This window comes from Camelus bactrianus, chromosome 27 (assembly GCF_048773025.1).
Source record: "Camelus bactrianus isolate YW-2024 breed Bactrian camel chromosome 27, ASM4877302v1, whole genome shotgun sequence".
NCBI lineage: Eukaryota > Metazoa > Chordata > Mammalia > Artiodactyla > Camelidae > Camelus > Camelus bactrianus.
Genome location: NC_133565.1, coordinates 15,425,406 through 15,443,591, shown reverse-complemented (window position 1 = coordinate 15,443,591; position 18,186 = coordinate 15,425,406). Strand labels below are relative to the sequence as shown.

Genomic DNA, 18,186 nt, shown 5'->3' with positions numbered 1-18,186 from the left:
GGGTGGCGGCCGTCGGGGCCCGGGGCCAAGGCGGTCAGCGAGGGCACCTCGGACACACACCGCTGATCCCAGATGCCCGGCAGGCAGAGGACGCACGACTGGGGCCGGTCACCCTGGGTGTCGCTGCTGCCACCTTGCCCCTGTTCAGGGAGCCACCTGGGCCGGCCCAGCATCATCCTGTCCCCTCCTCCTGTGGTGACACCATGGCCCCCAGGTGCTCCCAGGATGGGCCCATCAGTAATTCTTACTCTAAATAAGCCTCAATTCTGAGAAAGTACTTGCATTCCTTTCATTCTGGAATAACTGCCTCCCATTGATCTGGAGGGAAAGATCTTCTTCAAACTGTCCCATCTGCTCTGCTGGGTGTAAGTTCATGAATTTTAAGGCACTGGAATCTAGGTTATAATCGTTTGCCCGCCCTTTGCCAGGGAACTGGCCTTTCGCTTCAGCTCCTCCTCTGCCATTCGACTTTGACATTGTCTGCCTCTCTCTCTCTGTCCTAGGCCCTCATGTTCTTGAAGTTACAGGGGAACCAGCTGGTGACACTGCCACCTCAAGAGAAGTGGACCTGCAGACAGCTCAAAACCCTCGATCTCTCCAGGAACCAATTAGGCAGGTAAGCAGGGGTCTCTGTCCCTGGCAGGTTCTAAAATGTGTGTGTGACCACCGGCGGCAGACCCGTGGCACGGTGTCTCTCTAAGCCCGCTGGGCGGCCATTACCAAGGGCCCAGGCCGGGCGGCTTATAAACAGGCATTATTCCTCCGCCTTATGGAGGCTGGAATTCTGAGATGAAGTGACGGCAGGGTTGGTTTCTCCTGCAGCCTCTCCGGTGGCTGGCAGATGGCCACCTTCTCCCTGTGTCCTCACCTGGTCGTCCCTGTGTGTGTCTGTGTCCTAATCACCTCCTCTTATACGGACACCAGTCAGATTGGATCAGGGCCCACCCTCCAACCTCATTTTAACTTGATTACCTCTTTCTTTTGAGCCTATCTCCAAATACAGTCCCATTCTGAGCTACTGGGGGCTAGGATTTCAACATTTGAGTCTGGGGGGGCAGGGGACACAACTCAGCCCATGACAGTGACATCCGATTTCTAATTTTTAAGGACTCCTAGAGAATCTGATGTTAGCCTAACCTGTCATTCTGTTTAAGAGTTTCTGCCAATCACTAACCAATATATATACAGATTGAATTAAAAGTACCCTCCAAGATCTTTTAATAAAAGGTAAAAGTCCAGGGATGAGCCCAGCAGACCCTCGGGGCCCTGGAGATCTCTGGCTCACTTGCTGAAGGCCACTTCTGCAGCATCTCAGCAGAACTTACACCCTGCAAGGACTCCCCAGGAGCCTAACAGCCACGGGAATGGGCATTCTTCCCAGAAATGCTTGCACCTGCCTGAAATGGAAAAGCTCAGGAATGGAAACCACCAGTCATGCCAGGGTTAGGACACCTTCTCTGCATGTTTCGTTCCCAAAAGACTCTGAGCCTAACTGGTGCAATTAACAAGCAGTGGCTGTTCACACTTACACGTCCGCTGTGGGCTCCAGGGGTCCAGGGGTCCAGATGCCCAGGTGAAGAGATGTTCTCCCTTCTCTCTGAGTGGTATTGTATAGTCACGGCCAAAATGGTCGTGTCTTTGCCATGCTTCCCTCAAATTTTGACTTTTTCCCCTCTACAGAAATGAAGATGGACTTAAAACAAAGCGTATTTCCTTTTTCACCACCAGAGGCCGCCAGCGCTCAGGGACGGAGACAGGTGTGTGTGTGGGTGGCGGCCCCTGTCCCTGCTCCCCTGCAGGGAGGTGGCCCTCCTGTTGGGCTTTTCCCTGCCATGCCCCATGGAAATGCCAGAGATGTCCATGCTTGACTCAAAACCCTGGAAATAGTGAGCCCATGACCCGCGTCACACGTATGACCTGCATGTGTCCTGAAAGCCCCTCTCCTGTTTGCAGTCCAGTAAGACTAGTAGGTAAGGTGGATAGATGTGTGCTGCCCTGGATAACTTAGGTATATCAGTCTCCCCTTAACCAGTCTCCCCTTAACCATCACAGCGTGAGGTATAGACTGTGGTCCCCCATTTTGCCGATGAGGAAACTAAGTCTCCCAGAGGGTCTCCAATTCAGGCTTCCATCACGAAGTACCACTGGCCAGGCAAGACTACTGAAACAAAACTACACTTCTGTGCTTCTTACAGTGTATTAACAGGCATAAAAATCAGTCAACGTTTCCAAATAATTTTCACTCACAACTTAACACCATATTATTTTATGGGACTTTATAGTAAATCTTTTTACAACAACATAACATTTCTTTGTACAACAGGCCAGTAGTTCAACACCTTCCATCAAGGCATTTCAGAGCTTCTGGCATTTAGAAATAAAGTCAAAAAATCTCTTTCAAATGCAAGCATTAGTTTGTATTAAACTCAAATGCCAGATGTCAAGTCTCAAGTTCCTAAAAAGAGTGTTTTAAAAAACAGATTTGCATCCAAATTAAGTCTTATAAACCTCAATGGTAGGTCCTATCATTTCTAAACACTAAAACTCTTTGTGGATAAAAATCTGCATTCAATTGTGTGATATTTTCTTCTAGATCTGAATTAGGTGGTTAAACAACAGAAATACACTTTCTTGCTGTTCTGTGGCTGGAAGTCTGAGATCAGGGTACCAGCTTGGTCAGTTTCTGGTGAGGGCTGTCTTCCTGGCTTGCAGATGACTGTCTTCTTGCTGTGTTCTCATATGATGGGGCCCAGGGGGTGGGGTGGGGGGAAGGAGAGAGAGAGAGCTAGCTCTCTGGCTTACATGGTCACTAACCCCATCATGGGGGCCCCATCCTCATAACCTCATCTAAACATAGCACCTCCCGAAGACCCCATCTCTGAATGCCATCACACTGGGGGTCAGGGTTTTGACATGTGGATTTGGGGAGACACAACTTAGTCTGCAGCACAGGGGTCGACTGATGTGGTCTCGGGCTGCTCAGAAGAGCCAGACTTATTTCAGCCACACTGTGGGATCCAGCACTGGAGCCCCGGGGGCAGTGTTCTCAAGTCCTTCCTGACACACTGTGGCACCTTGTGAGGTCCACGTGGAAACACAGCCACCCTCGGTCCTGCAGGCTGTCCCAGCTGGGCTGAGATTCCTCAGGGGCTTGGGGTCTTCCTCTAAACTCATCAGAAACAACCTTTTTTTAGAGTCTTTGTACTGGTCACAAAACCAGGCCAGTTCAGCGGAGAACATTTCTAGAAAGTAGTTCTGTTTGTTCATTATCTTCTGTAAGATCCAGGGGGAGGTGCCAACCTGTCCCTCAAGTTCAACCACCAGCCCTCCTTTTGAACCTGAAAGCCAGGAGTTCTAAAGTCAGTATCACTCACAGAGGTGTCCCCCAGGACACTGTCTCAGAGAACAGGGACCAGTATTTGGGTCACCTGAAGTGTAGTACGACTTTTTCTGCAGCTTGGTCGATCTGTGTTGACAAGTACTCTTTCAGTCTAGATGGTGGGAGGTGAGAACAAGAAATGGCACAGAGGCCAAGACACATTTGCAGGAAGTGAGCTTCATTGTCTGCTCACCTGTTGCCCTTTTCTGATGAGCTGCTGTGTATACATAGAATACATTTTTATGTATTAGTCACATATGAATGTGTTTACATATGATTGAAAAAGCAACACACCATCAGTGGAACAGAGAAGTGTCCCAAAACAGACCTAAGGAAGTCAAGGAATTTAGCATATGACAGAGGTGGCATTTCAACCTAGTGGGACAAGAACATTTTGTTGTTTTAATAAATAGTGTTGGTATAACTGCTTATCCAGCTGGAAGGGAAAAAAGGAACACCAGATGCTCTACCTTATATCAGTTACAAACGTTTCCACGTGGATGGCAGCTGGAAACGTAAAAGAAAAAGTAAAGAACATTTAAGAGAATAGATGTATAATTTGGGACCTTTAAAAGCTAGGTGGGAAATCCAGAAGTCATTTAAAAAAAAAAAAAAGACGAAACTCTTGGGGCTTTTTAAAAATGGAAAAGCTTTGTTCAGTAAAAGCATCACAGACAAAGTCATGGTGCAAACAGACCAAGAAGGAATATTTGCAACACAAATCATTACAACACAAATTGGCTTAAGTCCCTAATATACAAAGATGGCTTACAAATTGATTTTTTGTTTTAAAGTCAACCCAATGGGCAAAAAAGTGCGCTATGGATACAAACAGTTCACAGGAAAGGCAGTCCAGATGGCCCAGAAAAAAACAGAAAGGCCCTGAATCTCGCTGCTAGTGAAATGCAATTTGGAATTTCATAACTGATCCTTTTTGGAAACAAAGGGCCTTAAGACTTTGGAACTTGAGTCCAGACATAGGGATTTCACTTGGAAGGAAGGCGAAACAAACGCTTCTTTCTCGTTGATGCCCAAATGGGATGATGGGTGGGAAAAAGTTGCTTCTAGAGATCTGGCCGCACTGCCATCACTGTAGGTTTGGGGACTAGAAAGGTGTCTCCAGTCTAGAAGGAGGTGAACCCAACACCCCACGGAACCAGCCACTTTCTTGTGAAACCACCAGAGTGGAAGGCCAAAGGCCCACAGTGAAAAGCGTGATCAGAACACGTGTCCATGTTCTGCAAAATGGCTTTGCTGGTGGCCCACAGGCGCGTGTCTAGACCTAGTGGGAGCCACACCTCTGTGAGTTTCCCTGGCAGAGGTGGGGTGTGCTGTTGGCACTTGACAGAAGCCTCTTGATTTTTCAATTTCGTCTAGAAAGCTGAGGCCACACCCGGTGAAAAGGAGGAAGCCCGCTGTGAACGCTTTTTCTCAGTGGGTTTATTCTCTCAGGCTGTTGACCCTCGGGCAAAGGATTATCTATAAAAGATAACTTGTTTGCAGATGGGTAGTAAAATGCCAAGTGGATTTATGTACATTCAAGTAGTTGTGTTGGGGCAGTGGCCTTGTCCAAAAATAATTTGGACGGCCGTTTTTACGGTAAAATTCAGGCCAGCCCAGTCGTAAATAACTTATGAATAAATAATTACAGCTCATAAATACTTCGAGCTGTGCTCTGCCCAGCCCGGTTTCCAGAGTTTCCATTCTGGGCCAGGAGGTCTGTGACAGGTGTTGCCTCTGTTTGCAGTGTGAGTGCCTTAGTCCACCCATCTGTTACTTAAGGAGCTTCATAAACACCGAGGTGAAATGTAAAAACTGGAAAGCACAGAGCCCACGTGTTCCGAACAGGTCCTCTGGGAAGAAAGCTGAAGGTGATCATTCATTCTTTTCCATTAAAAAAAAAAAAAAAAAAAGAAGCAGCCTTTCTGGTGCACAGCATAGCGCCCCAGTCACGCATATAGAAACGTATATTTGTTTTCATATTCTTTTTCATTAAAGGTTGTTACAAGATATTGAATATAGTTCCCTGTGCTATACAGAGGAAGTTTGATTTTTATCTATTTTTATATATAATGGTTATCATTTGCAAATCCCAAACTCCCTAATTTATACCTTCTCACCCCCTTTCCCCCAGTAACCATAAGATTGTTTACTACATCTGGGTGTCTGTTTCTGCTTTGTAGATGAGTTCATTAGTGTCCTCTTTTTTCTCTTTCTCTTTTTTAGATTCCACATATGAGTGATATCGTATGGTATTTTTCTTTCTCTTTCTGGCTGACTTCCCTTAAAATGATGATCTCCAGGTCCATGACTGGGACGTTATGCTGTACACCAGAAATTGACACATTGTAACTGACTATACTTCAATTAAAATTTTTTAAAAATTAACAATTAAAACTTTTTAAAAATAGGCTACCCTGTTCAACCAAGTTATAATCAGAGTGAACAGATTTTTTTAAATTATCCAATAATACATGAGAAATACATTAAACAATCTTAGCTTTGGGAAAATTTCTTTCATTTATTTCTGGTGGGAATATTTGGGAGGAATTTTCCAAACTGGAAGTAGCCTGTTTCAGATATCATATGGAGAAAACAAAATAAAAATCTCTCTAACTTATGCCTACAAAAAAAAAAAACCCTTTTTGAATAGTTTCTTACAGAACAAAGCCTAGTACAAAGCTGTCTGTAAAAATGTGTTGCCCGTTTACTTCCATAGAGGCCACTGCGTTGAGTCCCATTCACCTGGCGCTAGCTGGGCAGATTTTCCAGGCGCTGATACCAGTATTCTGTTATCATCTCTCCCAAAATGTTCTCTGATGCCAGGTTACCCCGTTACCATTGAGACTGCGGCTACATGTGTGGAGAAAAGTCAGAGTTAAGAGGGGAGCTGTGATCAAGGGCAGCGGAACATTGTCTCAGCCCAACAGAGGAATCCTAGCCTCCCTATCTCATGTGTCTGGCAGAGAACCAAACGAGAGGGCTTTGAGGCCAGTTTTATCTTGAATTCAAGCTAAAAGGGACCCTTGGGGATGTGCTAGCCCACCGCCTTCTCCCTGCCTTCGGAGGGAGGATAAGGCACTTCAGAGATTCTGCTGAAATCCAAACCTCTGATTCCCATCGGTATGTGTGCGTTTCCGAGCCCACAGTCTTTCTCAACTCACACAGTCCGGTGCCATGGAAACAGCTGATGTGACATGATTTTAATAGTAATCTCATAATTAGCCTCATGAATGAAATCACTTAGATATGAGAGAATTGGCTTGTTTTTCAGAGAATGCCATCTTAGGAGGCATAAAAATTGAGCCCATATTATTATTTTTCAGTTAACTGGCTTTTTTTTGATTGAAGAAGTATATTACCTACATGTTCACGGTAAACAAATTTTTGAACAGTACCAAAGGGTGTGGAGTGAATATTCAGTCTCCTAGTCACTCCCTTCTCCAGAGACATCTGTGGAATTTCATGTGCCTCTGGTAACAATTGTGCTTGTGTCTGACACACATTGTAACATAATACACATATATGTGCCTGTGCAGTGTGTATACACATGCCTATAATAGCACGTGAGACGTATACATGCAGGTGTGCCTGGGTGGTATGTGTACGTGTGCTTGTAACATCACACACCACGTGTGCAGGCACAAAGCTTCATATAACATGCATGCATGTGCGCATGTGTGGCGTGTGCCCAGGCACGTAACTTGTAGCATAGGCACGTGCACATATGTGTCCACGCACGTGACTTCGTGTGATATACATGCGTGGTGTGCACACATGACTAACATACATAAATGCATGAGGGGGCGTTTGCTCACATGTCTGCACATGTTTTGTGATACACAAACCAAGCCTTCTAGATACTTGATTTCATACCTTGCTTTTTTGATTCACCAACAGCTTTTTTTTTTTTTCACCAATGGCTCTTGAGAATCACTTCATACCCATATGTGTAGACCTGCCCCAGGCTTTGTAATCTTTCCATTTTATCCCTCTGCTCATTTAACCAGCTCCTTGTGGGGGGACGTATAAGCTGTCTTCTACCATGGCTGCTACAAACAGTGTACCACTTGTTCTCACATCTTTGCCACACGTGCTAGGATGTCTGTAGGACCGTTTCCTAGAATTAGAATCCCTGGGTCGATGCAATGAGCATCTTATGCTGATGGACTTGCCAGAATGCCCTCCAGGGTTTGCACCGGTGTGTACACTCTCCTGGCCTCCAGGCTGTGATGGTCCAGAATTATTTTCAAACGTACATTGTGCTTTGCCATTTCTTTGCAGCGTGTATGCTTGAATTTCCAGCCTTCCTGAGTGAGTCTTTAGAAGTCCTTTGTCTGAATGACAATCACCTGGACGCGGTCCCTCCCTCAGTTTGCCTGCTCAAGAGCTTGTCAGAACTCTACTTGGGGAAGTGAGTACGCAGCCAGAGCGCTCGCACTGGCCCTTCTGGCCCAGGGAGGCAGGGTGTCCTTGTGTAAACCATCTGAGGACACAGAAGCCAGGGAGAAAGAAGCCATCTGTGTCCCAAGAAGCAGCAGTAGGATTTTCAGAACCGAGCTAAGTCAAAGAGGTGGAGGAAGGGAAGGCGGGAGAAGTGGTGCAGTGATGCCTTCTTTGCTATTTCCCTCACTTATAATGAGAACTGCTGAGTCACTCGTCCCTTCACTGACTGAGTGCCCACTGGCCGACACTGCCTGGGGGTCGAGACAGTGTGCAAACGTGATGAAAACAGAAAATAATTCAGGTCACGTATCCTTTTTTGAGAAGAGATAGTGATCATCTTTATGGCAGTGTGTAATTAACAGAAGAGTTGGGAAAGTTGGAGGAAGGGACCCAGTTCTAAGCCATGGGGGTGTGCAGCAGACAGAGTTGCCGTTTGTACCTCTGGCTTTCCAGGGAGAAAGGCTTTTGGAATAGTATGTAAATGGAAATACTTGAAATCAGGGCCCAAGATGTTGGGCCTGGGGTGCGGGCTGTCGGGGCCCCCGCTGCCGGCCACGGAGGCTGATGGGCCGCTGTGTATGTGCCCTCAGCAATCCTGGCCTCCGAGAGCTCCCTCCTGAGCTGGGGCGGCTGAGCAACCTCTGGCAGTTGGACATTGAAGAGCTGAGCATCAGCAACGTGCCAGCGGAGATCAGAAAGGAAGGTAGGCCTCCCTAAGCGTCACCTCCTTGGAAAGACTCTCAAGGCCCATTGTTCAGGACCCGGGGTGGAAACAGCCAGGGGACCCGTGGAGCCCGCCTCCAGCTGCCATGTTTGTGGAGATGCTAGGACACAGTAGTTGCTGCGGATTGTTGTCCTGCAACTGACCACATGATAAAACTATCTATGACCCCACAGGCAGCAGAGATGCCCCTTTAGGTCTTTAACTTCTAGACTTCACTTTTTGGGTGAATCGTATCAGTTTCCCTCCATCAGACCCAATAGTCTCAACTCATCCCATCAGAATACACAGAAAATGTTCCTTCCAGGTAGGACTCTGTTTCCCAAGAGCTGTGAATGTGAGCCCACCTGCATGTCAGCAGCATCCTCTCCCCCCACCCCCTGTGATTTTGCACAGGCCCCAAAGCAGTGCTGTCTTACCTGCGGGCTCAGCTGCGGAAAGCAGAGAAGTGTAAACTGATGAAAATGATCATCGTGGGTCCTCCGCGCCAGGGCAAGTCCACCCTCCTGGAGATCTTACAGACGGGGAGGGCCCCCCAGGTGGTGCACGGCGAAGCCACCATCAGGACCACCAAGTGGGAGCTCCAGAGGCCGGCTGGCTCGAGAGCCAAGGTCAAGGACGGTCGGCGTGCAGTCCCTGGGGGTGGGAGGGAGCTTCCAGGGGTCCCCTTCTCCCTCCTCTCTGGAAAGCATGGGATTTTCGCAGCCCGGTATCTGAGAACCAGTATATTTGCAGGGGTCCCTGGGTGCTGTTTCAAACCAGGTCCTGGCAAGGGCAGTGAATAATTTCCTAACATGTCCGTGTAGCTTTCCTGTTACAGCAAAGGTGAGGCTCTGAGCCAGTTGTTCTTAACCCTGGCTGGCGGTTAGATTTCTTGGATCAGCTTTTCAAGACAGCAATGCCCAGGCCTCCCCATCCCTGACCCTAAAGGGCTAAGAATGAACCACCACTGTAGGAGTGAGACAGCCAACCCCTGCCCCTAACAGGAAGGCTGGAATGAACACACTGTGTCCTCCTCGACGCCTGCTCTCACCCCATGTTCTGACAAGTCTGGTCTTTAAGACCTATTTTAAATGAATCCTTCAGTGAACCTATGAAGCATCCTGTTTTTCCATTTGGCATGAGACAAATGAAGATGAAAATGGTCTTGCACTTGAATCAGAGAAAAGAGCCTGGTGGGATATAAGATAACATGGGGTCTTTGGCTGTTTCTCCAAGCACAGGGAATGAACACGGGCCAATGATGCCTCCCTTAATTAACTGCTGCCGTATTTGAGGGCACCCATAGCCACCCAGGGATGCCAGGAGACTGGTTTGTGGAAAATCCAGGGGCCCTGAGGCCAGAGGCTGCAAGATTTCCCGCATAGCCTCCAGCACAGGGCAGAATGGAGACCAGCTCTGTTGCTGTCTTTCACACAAAATCACTTTCCAAGTCAGGGAAATCCAGCTCGAGTCATTAGGCATTTAAGCTAAATGTATATTTTAACACAGACTCTTGAACTAGTTCCCTAAAGAATGGAGACCTGCCTGTTAGGGTGAGAACAGTCAAATACTTAATACCAGCCCTGCCTCCCCACCCAGAACACCCCAGAGGTGAATCTAGCTAACCCATGTCCAAAGATTCTCAAAAGTAACCAGAATCTCTGGATTCTCTCCTTTATTTGGCTTGTTTTCAATTTTTTTGGAGGGGGTAATTTGGTTTGTTTGTTTGTTTGTTTGTTTGTTTTTAGAGGAGGTGCTAGGGATTGAACCCAGGACCCCGTGCCCGCCAAGCATGCGCTCTGCCGCTTGAGCAATATCCTCCCCGCTCTCCTGCTTTTTAAAGCAATTATTCAGTGTCGCTTTCTTCCAGCTGTTCTTTAGCAAATAGTTGTCCAAGGCCTGAGGGGTGAATTAGTATTTCCATTTTCCCTGACCTTCAGTCCCCTCCACTTCCTTTCTGCCATCATTCAAGTTTCCCCCACCCCTTTCATTGACGGACAACCGCCCAATCTTGTGAACGCTGAGCCCCATAACTCTCTCTGTGTGGCTGGGCCTTCAGCCAGTTTAGAACAGCTGTCCATTTTCATCTTTAGACCAAAAAAAGCAGGTCAGCATGCTGTGTCTTGGAGGCCAAACTGCAGCATCGTGGAAACGATTCTTTGCCACAGAAAACTGCAGCTCTGGCTGCTTGGGCCAGGCTCTGACCTCACAGAACGATAGAGAAACCACCACTTACACAGCCTTTCCCGGCAGCCCAACAGCTGATCTTTTGTTAGATTCTCATGTCAGGGCCGTTTCCCATCATCCTTGGTGGGCACCGCCCTCTGACCTGCAGAGTTCGGAGGCCTGTCTCCTTGGCCTTGCCCTTGCACGGATGGAGGTTAAGCTCTGGTGTGAGCACTGACGTCAGCCCCGGGCTTCCTCCAGCAGGATGTCTCCTAACCATCTGCAGCCTAGCTGGAGGCAGACAATGCCCGCCAATGTTCCACAGATGCCTCCACCCACCGGAGCCAGCCATCAGGGCCCCTGCCCCCTTAGCAGTAGATAGAAGCCCCCAGAAGCCCCCTCCAGGCTGCTGGGCCCCCTCCCCTCCCTCAGATAGCTGAGGCGAACAGCTGGACCCTGTGCTGTCCCCACTGCCGTGCCTTTTCCAGGCCCCCACGTACGGCGCTCAGAAAGATCAGTTATCTCAATTTGATGGACGAAAACCCTGGTTGCTAAAATGTCTCCCTGTCTCTGCCTTGCTGCTCAAGTAGGTTGAGTCCGTGGAATTCAATGTGTGGGACATCGGCGGCCCTGCCAGCATGGCCACCGTCAACCAGTGCTTCTTCACGGACAAGGCCCTGTACGTGGTGGTCTGGAACCTGGCGCTGGGGGAGGAGGCTGTCGCCAACCTCCAGTTCTGGCTTCTCAACATCGAGGTGAGGAGGTGCCAGCCCTTCAGTTCTCAGTCCTCAGGGCATCACAGGGGCCCGGCCACTTCTGGGGGGAGAAAGGAAAACAAGGAAATGGTTAGGGGGAAATGCTTTACACTTTGGCGGGCTGTCACAGAGGCCCCCAGAATCATAGGTCACCGTGAAGCGCTTCAGACCCTCCTTGGCCGCATGGTTGGTCACATGATCTTGTATTTTCCTTCTGCCTTAAATTTAATTAATTTTTTTCAGGAGGGGGAGGTAATTAGATTTATTTATTTATTTTTAGAGGAGGTACTGGGGACTGAACCCAGAACCTTGTGTGTGCTAAGCATGTGCTCTACCACTGATCTATATCCTGCCCCCACTGTCTTAAACTTAAGTGCCCCCTATCTTGGACCCAAAAGAGGAACAGGGCTCCCCTTTCCAGTGTAAAGGAGACGTGGGCCAGGATGCAGGCTGCTGCCCTGGGAGCTGGCACATTGTCTGAAGGGATCCAAGATCCAGCCTCGGGGAGAAGTCACAGGCCCTGACACCCGCCCCAGTGCACAGCGGGTCCTCCAGGTTTACAGGGAGGAGCCTGGGGCACAGCAGGGTGAATGGCTGCGGGTCTGCCGCCTGGGGAGCTGTCCCCATCCCGTGTCGGAGCAAGGGGAACTAGTGCTCAACCTGGGGCTCATTCTCGCAGGCCAAGGCCCCAAATGCCGTGGTGCTGGTGGTCGGAACACACCTGGACTTAATTGAAGCCAAATTCCGAGTGGAGAGAATCGCCACCCTGCGCGCCTACGTGCTGGCGCTCTGCCGCTCGCCCTCCGGGTCCAGGGCCACGGGCTTCCCGGACATCACCTTCAAACACTTACAGTGAGTGTCCTTTGGCTTTCTGATGGCCCCCCACTTGTCCGTCTTCCTGGGGACGCCTGAGCTCTGCCTGCAGAGGGCTCCTGAGCCAGGGCTGGGCTCCTCTGGGGCCCGTCCAGGGTAAAGGGTGGCAGCTCAGCCCCCAGAGCTGACCCAGCCCTGGGGAGGATGAGAAGCTGCCAGAGGACTTCCTACTGGGTCTCCCCACCCCCAGGGCCAGTTCTGGGTGTCCACGGCCGCCAGGGCACCAGGAGATAGAGATTCAAACACCACCCATCACATTTGTTGATCACTGATCAAGAATAGACCCCAGATGTGGTCCTAGTCCTTCCATTGGGTCTGAGTGGTCCCAAAGGGCTGGGATGCATGCAGAAGGATGCCGCAGGGTGGGGCCTGGGATAGGCCAGTGCTGCTAGGACCAGTGTCCTGGTTTGGTCAGTTCTCCCACCTCCTGTCCTTGGATTCTCACGACAGCCCTACAGGGTATGGGGATTGTTGTACCCACTTTGCAGATGGTGAAACTGAGGCTCAGCTAATACATGCTTTCTGATGGGAATCCAGTGCATTGCTGCTGCTACACTAGTGGCTCTGGGTGAGGTGCCATAGACATAGGGCACGGATCAGCCTGGAGACATGCCACCTGAGTGTAGGCTGGGGCTTTCCGGAATTCCTCTAGTGCCCTTGAGAACGCCCCCTGGGGCCTTGTGAAGCTAGGAATGTGCTGGTTCTGGGTCGGAAACTTGGGTCCAACCCAAGCCTGCTCCTTTCCAGCTTGTGTCCTTGGGGGTCACCTTGTGTATGCCTCACTTTCCTCCTCTGTAAAATGGGCATGTTTGGAGGACAGATTAAAGCAGCCCATTGTGGTGTCCCGAGCACCATGCTTTGTACCAAGTATAAGCCTCAGTAAATTTTTATGTCCATCTCGTCAGTGTTCTCAACTTGCCAGTGTTTGGGAGAAAACACTGGGGTAAACAGACATTACAGTGCTCGTCAGAGAGGGGAGGCGCGAGGAGTAAGCGCGGTTCTTTTTTGTTCTCATAGCGAGCTTTCCTGCAAGAGCCTGGAAGGTCAGGAGGGGCTGCGGCAGCTCATTTTCCACGTCACGTGCAACATGAAGGATGTGGGCAGCACCATCGGCTGCCAGCGACTTGCGGGGAGGCTGGTGGGTACCTCACTCGGCCACTTGAACCCAGAGGGGCCTCTTCCCCATCTCGGGGCATCCACGCCTCCTCGACTGTAAAACACGCGGGCTGTGTGTGCTGTGTCCTCAGACTCTGTGGTCCCCCTGTGAGCAGTTTCTGGGGGAAGGGAGGGGTGGGGCAGTGATGGGAAACATTCCACCTGCTCAGGCCTCCAGAGGGCGGCAGGGGAGGCAGGGCTGGCCGGGCATCGCTGCGGACCAGAGGGCCCAGCCCTGCCCCACTTGTCGCAGATCCCCAGGAGCTACCTGAGCCTCCAGGAGGCCGTGCTGGCCGAGCAGCAGCGCCGCAGCCTGAGCGACGACGTGCAGTACCTGACGGACAGGCAGCTGGAGCAGCTGGTGGAGCAGATCCCCGGCAACGACATCAAGGACTACGAGGACCTGCAGTCTGGTGGGTGGGCCGGGAGGGCCCCGGGGGGGCATCAGCAGGCACAGGCACGGGGCCCCCCAGGAAGGGGCACTCAGGTTTTTCACGGCTCTACGTGTGTCTGCAGATGACTGCGAAAACACTGCAGGGATGGATTTGGGGGCCAACATTAATGAGTAAGCAAATTTGCAAAGACAGAATCCATGAATGATGGTGATCAATCAGCTATAACCCTCCATCCAGCTGTGGTCAGATCAGTACAAGACGCCGCTTGAGAACCTGTGATGGGGCAGCTGGCTGATGTGAAGCGCCCCGTGTGGTGGGAGTGTTGTTGCTTCTTAGGAAGAATTTGTGACCTGGCCTCCTCAGGAGGAAGTCACCCAGAGTCCCTTTTGCCCTTTGTCTGACGCTGCCCCCTCCTCCCCTTTCCTGGGCAGCCATCAGCTTCCTCATTGAAACCGGCACCCTGCTGCACTTCCCGGACACCAGCCACGGCCTGAGGAACCTCTACTTCCTCGACCCCATTTGGCTGTCCGAGTGTCTGCAGAGGATCTTCAACATCAAGGGCTCCAGGTCGGTGGCCAAGAACGGGGTGATCAAGGCGGAGGACCTCAGGATGCTACTGGTCGGGACTGGCTTCACGAAGCAGACAGAAGAGCAGTATTTTCAGTTTCTGGCCAAGTTTGAGATCGCCCTGCCCGTTGCCAATGACAGGTGAGGCCACGGAGCAGGCTGGGTGGGCTGCTTCCTAGAGGAAGGCTTTGAGGCTGGGGGCGCTGGTGGCTTGAGCAAGATTTCCAGGGAGGGGCGTGAAAATGACCTGCCAGTATGAGCTAGGGAACTGAAGGGTGGGCTCAGCCAGCCCCCAGCTGACTGCTTCTTCCTGTGCTGAAGGTGTCTCTTTTCAGGGGCTTCAAAGAAATCCACTTGTTAAAAAGGTGTAGGAAAACATGTAACAATGGGGTTAAAAACAACTTTGGGGTGTTTACGTATTAGGAGGTTGATTGCTTGGGTATTTGGTGAAAAAAAATGGAGTGACAAAGATGTGAGTGCTAATTACACAGCCCGGCAGGGAGGGCAGGGGCTGAAGGAGACGTGGGTTCCATCTAGTGAGCTCTGACCCACACCAGCTTGGTGTTCAGGACCTCCATGGCCCTAATTTCAGTTTTAGCCACTTCCTAGTTCTACTGGTACTGTTGGCCATGAGGCAGTATCCAGAATCTCAAATCTGTAGATCTTTTCTGTGCACCTGCCGTAGAACATGTCAGCACCCTGCCCCTCAACCCCAGCGATCTGGGGGGATGCCCACTGGAGACTCCTGAAGAGTTGGCCTGGACCATGTGCAGCCAGCATAGACTGGGCCCCCTGGATGCCAGCCCTGGGCCACCTCTGCCTGGGGCCCCTCCCAGATTTCCACTTGGCCTTGTAACTGTGGGAGGGGGGCCACAGTCCTTCCTGCTGCAGCTCCATGGGGGTCATGAGTGAGTCCTAAAAAGAGAAACCCCAAAGAGGAATTCAGAATCCACATGATCCTTCATTCCGTGGCCCAGGTGTGTCCTTGACTTTGGCCCATGAAAAAGGACATGAGAGGCAGCCTGTGAGTTTACCACATTGCCAGGATCTGACAATTTTCTAGTTATTTTATCAACAGGTTAGAGGAGTGGGGAGATATTAGCACTCAGGAAAAGCAAGCCAGTTATACACAGATGTATGTCAGGCTGGACAGTAAAATCAGCCAGATTATTGCCAAGTCCTCTTGGAGGCTTATAGTGTAGCAGGTTAGCACGTGGAGCCAGAATTCCTGAGTGTGAATCCCAAGTTCCTTTCTTTCTCATGTGTAAAATGGGAATAATGCTATTACCTACTAGTGTTATTGTGGGGATTAAATTAGATAATGTATGGAAGATGTCTCCTGCGCCTGTGAGCAGGACATGCGGTGTTAGCAGTACCGTTGTGTGCTAAGGACTCACAGCCAGTGGTGTCTGGGCCCATCTAAAGTCATGAGTGTGCCAGTATTTTTCATCTTAGCACAGGTATAAGGGTGCCCTTGTGCCCCAGGCAAGTTCCAGCTCCTTGCACCATAAGCTTTCATATGGTCAACAGCACTATCAATGCAAACAGAGGCATTTGCTTCTCCTTTTAGAGCACAGTTTTCAACCTGGAGTCAGCCAATGCCTCGAGTCCCTGGGGAACCCTTCAGGGCATTTCTGAACCTCCCAAAAGCATACGTACTCTTCCGGGCATTTGTCCATCTTCCAGGTGGAACCTCCCTGGCTCTCACTGCTCAGGGAGGGCTCCTGCCCGACCACTGAGACAACCTCGGGGATGTAGCGGGAGCCGGCTTCACCCGGGTCTTCAGGGCTTTCTGTTCAACAGGCACATGAAGGGCTCACCTCTTAATTCCCCAAAGTCACCCCCGGGGCAGCCCCCCTACTGGTGATGGCTCTCAAACAGGTGCTGGTGGTCTCTCCTGGGGCTCTGATCACCTTGAGAAAAGCTTCCACTACCAGTCACTCTGAATCTCTTTATTTGCAATGCTGGCTCCTAAGTCATCTCCGTCTGCAAAAATATTGAGCACCCGCTGTGCAGGCTGCGGGCAGGGTCACCTGGGTGCACAGCAAGCTCCCTCCCCACGAGTAGGGCACACCTGTAAGATAGAAAGAAGCTACAGGGCACAGCCCCTGTAAGGGAGTCCCAGGAGTTCCCAGCTGAGCGAGATGCGGGCAGAAGAAGCAGAATAAATCACACTGGGCACTGACAAGGGCCTCCTGTCTCAGGAGGTCAGAGACCCAAAGAAGGACTTTTCAAGAACATGAAGGATTAAATCAGGGCATCTGCTGGAAAGCGCCCGGCTGTAGAGAGAGGCACTCTAGCTGGGGTGGTTGAGAAGGTTTTTTCACTCAAGACCTGAAATGGCTGGAAAGGACCTAAAACTTCACATCTGCCCCCCAGCTCCCGGGCCTCACCTGCACCTTGTCCAACCCTGCAAGGTCGGTGTCCCTTCTCTCCCCAGGTCAGGGAAGCAGAATCCCAACAAAGTTAAGTTGTGTGATGAAGACACAGAGCAAGGACTGACCCCTAGGAGCTCCGTCCACTGGGCTGTCACTGAGTTTTCCTTCTACAGTATTTTCGAGGCTCTCTTCCAGAAAGTTCCAAAGACATTTTATTGGATCTAAACTGGTGCATTTTTTAAAGGATTAGGAGGGCTGAAGGCAAAGCCTTTAAGAAAAAGGGTCCACCCAGGGCTCTGCGCGTGGCTGCCTTAGCTCCAGGGCACACAGAATTCTTGGAGGGACCTCCCCTGTGTCAGCTGTTTTCAAATGACCACAGTCATGAACAGCTCACTGACATGATGGTTCAGCATTTTTATGATGAGCACGAGCGTTCCCCTCAAACACAGCTCCTTGGCACCAACAGCCTCACCCCAACTTCTAAGGCAATTGTGTTGTCTCAACTGGCCAAGGACAATAAAGAGCTTCGAAGGCCAGAAACGTTACTCTGACCCCAACATCTACATTGTCCTTGGAACTGTGCAGCTGTATTTGTTTTTCCTTCATCCAAAGTTAATTTTAAGTGATTTCCCCAGTCACAACCCAGTTTACAGAGAATCAGCTGCGACGTGCTGTGTCTGCGTTTACACGCACCGACGTTTTCATGAGGTTGTGGGTTCAATCCCCAGTGCCTCCTCTAAAAATAAATAAGTAAACCTAATTACCTCCACCCACCAAAAAAAAAAATAAGTCAAAATAAGATTCCAAAGACCCCGGGAGGAAGATATGCAGGCAACCTGAGCTGTTTCAGCAGAGCCTGTCCCAGGCCAGGCCATCTGCTGGGGTCAGGGCCCTGCAGCAGAGCTCAGGCCCACGGTTCACAAGCTCCGTTTGATGTGTTTCAGCTATCTCCTGCCACATCTCCTGCCATCCAAACCTGGCCTGGATACCCACGGCATGCGACACCCCGCAGCCAACACCATTCAGAGGGTGTTTAAGATGAGCTTCGTTCCCGTTGGCTTCTGGCAAAGGTTCATAGCACGGATGCTGATCAGCTTGGCAGAGATGGACCTCCAGGTAGCCGCTGTTTTGGAATGGGGCCATTGGTGCATGCTCGCGAGGCACCTGCCGGTGCACCCTCTGGGGAGGGAGGGAGACGCCCTTTGCTGGAGGGACCTGGCTGACGGCCCTTTCCCTGCCGACATCAGGCCCAGAGTCCCGCGCAGCACAGCTGCCCTCTCCCCTCTGGGCCGCGGACCCGCTTGAATCATTCTGTGAATATCACATTAGCACCTAGCTGGCTCGGACAGAATAGCCCAGCAGGAGCACG

General features: G+C 50.5%; 1 protein-coding gene across 3 annotated transcripts in view; it reads left to right on the top strand.

Annotated features, from left to right (window-relative positions):
* LRRK1 (leucine rich repeat kinase 1) overlaps positions 1 to 18,186 on the top strand; it is a 118,257-nt gene that overhangs the window by 73,200 nt on the left and 26,871 nt on the right. For all 3 annotated transcript variants that reach the window (XM_010962893.3, XM_074354227.1, XM_074354228.1), the window contains exons 11-21: positions 504 to 616; positions 1,681 to 1,757; positions 7,664 to 7,793; positions 8,416 to 8,528; positions 8,943 to 9,157; positions 11,285 to 11,449; positions 12,129 to 12,301; positions 13,340 to 13,460; positions 13,731 to 13,890; positions 14,304 to 14,580; positions 17,762 to 17,933. In XM_010962893.3, coding sequence (XP_010961195.2) covers positions 504 to 616; positions 1,681 to 1,757; positions 7,664 to 7,793; positions 8,416 to 8,528; positions 8,943 to 9,157; positions 11,285 to 11,449; positions 12,129 to 12,301; positions 13,340 to 13,460; positions 13,731 to 13,890; positions 14,304 to 14,580; positions 17,762 to 17,933 — 1,716 coding nt within the window. The remainder of the gene's footprint in view (positions 1 to 503; positions 617 to 1,680; positions 1,758 to 7,663; positions 7,794 to 8,415; positions 8,529 to 8,942; positions 9,158 to 11,284; positions 11,450 to 12,128; positions 12,302 to 13,339; positions 13,461 to 13,730; positions 13,891 to 14,303; positions 14,581 to 17,761; positions 17,934 to 18,186) is intronic.